Source organism: Brassica oleracea, chromosome C3, assembly GCF_000695525.1.
Source record: "Brassica oleracea var. oleracea cultivar TO1000 chromosome C3, BOL, whole genome shotgun sequence".
Lineage (NCBI taxonomy): Eukaryota > Viridiplantae > Streptophyta > Magnoliopsida > Brassicales > Brassicaceae > Brassica > Brassica oleracea.
In genome coordinates, this window is record NC_027750.1 from 15,041,650 (window position 1) to 15,047,614 (window position 5,965).

At 40.1% G+C, this 5,965-nt stretch overlaps 1 protein-coding gene across 1 annotated transcript; it reads right to left on the minus strand.

Annotated features, from left to right (window-relative positions):
* Positions 1–3,554, minus strand: LOC106334916. Its single transcript, XM_013773306.1, has 4 exons — positions 2,333–3,554; positions 2,063–2,247; positions 1,746–1,969; positions 1–1,110 (listed from the first exon to the last, which is right to left on the minus strand). Exons 1-4 carry the CDS (start codon positions 3,552–3,554, stop codon positions 324–326), a joined length of 2,418 nt encoding a protein of 805 aa, XP_013628760.1. The 3' UTR covers positions 1–323.
* Positions 3,555–5,965: the final 2,411 nt, after the last annotated feature.

Genomic DNA, 5,965 nt, shown 5'->3' on the forward strand with positions numbered 1-5,965 from the left:
TGAAAAAGCAAGAGAACGTTCTTTATTCATGTCCTGGAATTTCTTTAGAATATGTAGCTAAGAATTACATGAACAAACAAAAACAACCACATTTCATACATAGAAATCAAAACGCCAAGTCCTGCATGTTTTAAAAATAGACTCCATAATATATACATTTTCTCTTCAGAAATAAAACATTTATCCAAACAACCATCCCGAAATAAATAAGAGACATACCCATAGGAAATTTCTAGCTCTGGAGCCCTTTTACCTCATCAAAAACTTTAACTATATAGTATTTGTATCCTTTTGAAACTATATAGTAATAATATAGTGGTGGGCTATTTGATGGAGTATGAGCGAGTGCATACCGTTTGTAAGGACTCCGTGAACAGAGCTGAGAAACTGGTTAAAGCTTGGAACACACCTGGCAAACCCGTCTGTAAATTATTCAAAGTCATGGCTCTTGTCACTTCTATTGCCTTTGAATGTTTCAGCATCTCTTCCTCCACTCTTCTCTGACATGCTCCTAGCTCTAACTTTTTCTCCGTGAGGGGGTCACGAGCGTCTAGCCCGTGTCCGTTGTCTGGTCCTGAATCCGGGAGACCAAACCCGACCGTGGAGTATGACTGGTAGTACTTCCTTTCGATGTTCCTAAGCGATGAAGCTTTCTTCTCAAGCTCCTTTGATGCTGATTCGGTTCGTTTCTTTATCTTTAGCTCCTCTGATTGTTTCGCGGATATCACGTGGACAACGTTGATGAAGCTCTTGATTGCTTCTGAAGCCACTGTGTCTGGGACTCGGTCAAGAGTAAGCTTCCACTCATCGCAAAACGCGTAGGCATCTACCGGCTCTTTGTGACCGGGGTTCTCGTCGTGGCAAACTGGGAGGAGAGTTAGCTTGAACCAGGCTTGAACCGAACGTATGAACTCCCGTTGGAATTTAATCAGCCGACAGAAACTGGAGTGCCATAGAGACACGGCTGTTTCCAAGTCGCGTGTTGCTTGTCGGTGTAGTTCAGATGTTGATTCCCCTTTGCCTGACCTGTTAATGAGCCCCTGAACTTGCTGCACGATGTTGTTCTGAATCTCGTGGAACTGATGCATTGCTTTCCACATGTACATGAAGCTGCACAAGCATAATTTCAGAGGTTAGTGTGTAACTCTGATGTTCAAAGCAAGTGCCTATCTGCTGGAACCAAAGCAATTATAACAGCATAGTCTTAGGCTCTTCACATGAATTTGTCAAAAAAAAAAGGTTTTTGGATCTTTCTTTTTTCTTTGGCATCACTACAACTACAACACTTGAACTTGGGTGGGGACCTTTAAATGCAGGTTCCAAACCACCATGCTTCACACTAGAATCTCTAAAAAAAAACACGATGAATACCAAAAGGTAGATGATCTTTCATTTCTACGGAACTAGATGTTAGCCAATAAGCATGATCTTAAAACTAAGCCTTACTTATTAGTTGTCAAGATAAGCTATAAGAACCCAAAATGCAATATATGAATTAGTAGTCTTTATCCCACACTAACAAGCAGCCAATCATAACCGGGAATCTACAAATCTAAAGAATGGCTTCAAAAAGGCATGAGGATTTTTTCATTAAATGTTCACCCACTTGACAAGTCCACACGATGATGATGATACGTACGTCTACGAGTAGGTTATGATGACACAGACAAGTCAATGCAACTAACAGCTCATTCAATATCGGATAATCGTTGATATACACAATAATAACAAAAAAGAAATTTTACCCGTGACAGAGTTCAACGAGCTGCGGGACAAGATCAGTATCTCGAAGGCGGACAATGGCAGTAGAAGTTGTGCTGACGGCCTGGGAAGTAACAATTATAAGAGACTGCAACCTAGTTATAGACCCCTTTGTCTTGTCCAGCTTAGTCTCATTATCCCCCTTGTACTCTTGACTTTGAAGTTTCGACAACTTTTTTTCGTGTTCAATCTTAAACCCTTCTCTAGCCTGCAATATCATCCGTATCTCCAGTAATTAGTAAAAACATAACCATAACCTGCGGGAAATGGCATAAAACTGGTTTGGATAAAAAGCAGAGACCTTGACTTCCTCATAGAGTTTCTTTTCCCATGCCAAGAGGCGGTCTAGACTGGAACAAAGGCTCTTGGGACCTCCCGGTTGCTCAAGTGCGGTTGTGTCAAGCCTGTACTTGACTTCCAATGGCGGCTTAGAGGTCCAGGTTGAGCTCAGGTTGCTCAGTACACTACTCGAATGAATCACCGTTTCTGTCAAAATCAAAACATATGATTAAAATGATTCAAAGTAATGATTTTTAGATATATGGCTGATTCAAAGTGTATCAAGCTTTACTCTTCAAGTGGCTGAAACTGCGGTCGAGCTGAGCCTTGCCAATATTGAGCATCTGAGAGACTTGTTCTCCGGCCTCAGCCGCCTTGTCGAAGTTCTCCTTGATGGCATCCACAATCTCCTTCAAATCTCTGTGTCTCACCACCATCTTCATGTCAGAGACATCTCCTCTCCCGCTGTAACTCGTAGCCGCGTCGTCTCCTTTCCCGTACTTGTCTTGTCCAACGCCTCCACCGCTATACTCCTGCGCCATTGGTGCGTGCTGCCGTCTCATCGAACTAGTCTTCACAGAAGATCCGAAGTCAGAACGCGTTCCAACTTCGGAGATTGAATCTCTATCATCATCCTCCTCCTCCTCCTCCTCCTCATGGGCGGCGTCCGATGAGCTAGTGGTGCTGTAATGATCGTGATCCTCCCATTCGCTACACTGCACTTCCTCTCTCTCTGCTTCCTCCAAGGTCTCAAACTGCTTCTTCTGCTTCCTCGAGTGGGCTGATCTCTCTGTCTCCGTATCAAACTGCTTCTCCTTCCTCGAATCGAAGAAATCATGCTCAGATCTCTCGGTTTCCGTATCGCTAAACCGGTTATGTAAGTCGTGTTGCCTCTCTTGATCGCTAAACCGGTTATGTTGCTGCCTCTCTTGAGATTTCCGGTTAAAGAACTCGGAATCGGGAGGGGACGGAGGGTAGAAGTTCTCCCAGTTCCAGACCGAGGAGGCTTGAGAAGGCGTGGCGGAGTAAGTCGAGTTCTGGTAAGCCCTAGGGTAGAAACTCGACGGCATGAAGTTAGATCTCTCGCTTGACGAAGGGCTCGAGAGTATATGAGGCAGCTTCGGCTGCTGCTGCTGCTGCTTCCGTCTCCGATTAGAGGGTGGAGCCGTAACGATCGGAGGCAGCTTGCTGTTGGAGCTAGCAACGGAAGGAGCCCGCGGCGGGGGAGTGTAGACGGAAGGCGACGGAGGGACACGTGGAGGTATATAATTGGAGGACGAGTGTTCGCTCGGAGTGTGGAGAAACACGGCGGGAGTCTGATCCGATACGGCGAGAGGCTCGCCGGCGGCGAAAGAGGAGAGAGCAGATCCAGTGAGGCGGAGCGATCTGCAGTAATCGGCGTGAGCCGCGGCGAGCTGGTGACGTGCGCGAACTGATTCCGTCATTAGACGGCGGCGATCTTTGCACCGGCGAACGGTGTCCTCGTTGTCGAGCTTGGACGCGGCGCAGCCCATGATGTTTGTTTGGCTTTGGATTCTTAAACGGGGCGGCGCGTGAAGTCACGGCCAATGGTGTGCCATTTTGGATAGAGAGAATCACGGAAAATAAATGTTGGGAGGGGGAGAGAAAGTTCTTCTTAGCTGTTTCTTTTTCCACTTGATCGGATTTTGGACTGTACCTTTCCTCTATTTGTTGTCTACTCTTTTTAATAAATAAAGATGAATAAAGAAAAACTTTATATACATTTCCTCTTTTTCTCCACTGAGTACTTATAACGAATCAGTGACTGTCGTTAAACTGGACTAAGGGGATGTATTCAACTGAGAGTTTCAGGTGATTTGTATTAAAATGACAAATCCACTGTTATTGAAACATGAATTTTACAAACTCATTTAAAATCCACTGTTATTGAATTTGACATTTCTTAAAGTACTCTGAAATCCACTGTTATTGAAAATATTTTAAATTGTGGAGTTTTAAAGTTTTTAGGTGATTTTAGGGTGTTTGGGTAGGATTTCTTAGTTAAAAAAATTAAAACCCAAATCCCATAGTTTTAGGTGATATTCTAGAGTAGTTTAACAAAAATCACTTAAATCTCTGCAACTTATTGAAATCATCTAAAATTCCATTAAAAATCAAATCACATCAAATGTTAAATTGAATACATCCCCCTAAGTCTTACTTTGTTATTTTCCACCCTATTATTAATTGTTGCTTAGTTATCAATAATTAAAACTATGTATTCACATATTTACTCTATTTTTTTTTCTCTCTTTGCTTTTGTTAAAAAATTTGAATATTTATCTGTGAAAAATATTCATTTCTTATGCTTCAGATTATTTCGATTTTCAAATTATTTTACATATAAAATTTGATAATTGTAGTTTCTGTTAGTTATTTAAATTAAATTAGTGTGTCGGTTGACGATTTAGTTAATGGCATATGATGCTTTGTGTCGCTTTATCGTGGTTTTTGGGTAGATAGTAGATTATAATTGGAAAGAAAAAAGTTGGACTATTAGTCAGAGAATAGTAGTATATTATTTAGGAAATGTTTTGAGATTTTAGGGAATCATTAATCCTTGGCTAAAACGGCAGGGTGTTTACTCTAGGAGGTTACAAACGGTAAAGAGTCTTTTCTGTTCACACCAAAAGAAAGAAAAAGGAAGAAAGAGAACAAAAAGCCACATGCATTTCCCTTTTCTTTCGACCTTTGTTCGAAGAGGCTCCATCAGCAATAAGGTGGAAAGTTAACAACGTGAGGCTCAACTTTTTGGTATTCGTAGAAACAGTTTTCTCTCGTTTTTTCTAAAGCTAAAAAGCCCCCCAGGGATGGGCATCTAATTCTTCTTCTCTGTTTGTTAGATGCTTGATTGCTTTCATAAATGTTATCTTTATATTATTACACTAATTCATGTTTGTATACAGTTATTAGATCAACAACAATAAAGAATTTACCATGAATCAGGATAAAGATACCTGTAAAAGAAGATGCATAAGAGTTGATTGATCAATCAAGAAAATTAAAGTGTTGATAACTTGATGGGTATTGTTTTGGGTGGAGACGTCAACACTTTGTGAAAGTGACCAAACAGTTTTATTTTTCCCTTTGAAAGAACACATAACTTTTGTATTATCTTTTTGTTTGTTGTAATCTTCTGATTCCGAATATTCCTAGTTGTTTAGATTTGAGAGCTTCATATATAGTGTACTTTATACATTATGCTTTGGATGCTTGATGCATCCGAGTTTTATGCCGGTTTGTTTTATAGTTAGAATATGGTAAATGTTCTACAATATGCCATCTTGATTTGTATATTAATGAATTTTTGTTTGTTTGGTGATTTATAGATTAATGGATTCTATTCTACTTTTTAATCAAGTTTTCTGTTGAAAGGAATCAATTCTAAACATAGTTGTAAAAAATAAATCATTGTTATGAAATAACTTATAATTTATAGTATCGGGAAATTTAAATAAGAGTAGAATTCAATATCCGTAGGAAGCAAATAACACTTAATATAAGAGAGAAAGTTTATTATAAGAAAGAAGAAGAAGATGTAATTGTGTACAAAAGAGTGAGATGATTGATGGTATTTATAGTGAACAACAATACATAAAATATCAAAGATGGTGCTTGATTTGGTAAATGAGTGGGTGATCATAGTGCTTGATGAGTAGATGATCATAGTGCTTGATGAGTAGATGATCATAGTGCTTGAGTTGGTAAAGGAGTGGAGGATCATTTCAAAGTTTATCTTATAACATTCCCCCTTAATCATCCATCTTGTATTAAATTAAGTTTCGTAACACTCTCCTTGGGGACCGGTGTCACTCTCCGCTCTCGCTTAACGTCTTTGTTGCCTCGTTAAAAACCTTTCTAGGAAAACCCAATGGGAAAAACCATAGTTAGGTAAAAAGAGTAC

What these genes read in the sequence shown, in the direction of transcription:
- LOC106334916 (XM_013773306.1), bottom strand. Translation starts at nt 3,554, where the DNA reads ATGGGCTGCGCCGCGTCCAAGCTCGACAACGAGGACACCGTTCGCCGG. An exon ending in CAGTTTCAGCCACTTGAAGA is followed by an intron (nt 2,248 to 2,332) that starts GTAAAGCTTGAT and finishes TGATTTTGACAG; the next exon opens with AAACGGTGATTCATTCGAGT. An exon ending in CTCGTTGAACTCTGTCACGG is followed by an intron (nt 1,111 to 1,745) that starts GTAAAATTTCTT and finishes ATGCTTGTGCAG; the next exon opens with CTTCATGTACATGTGGAAAG.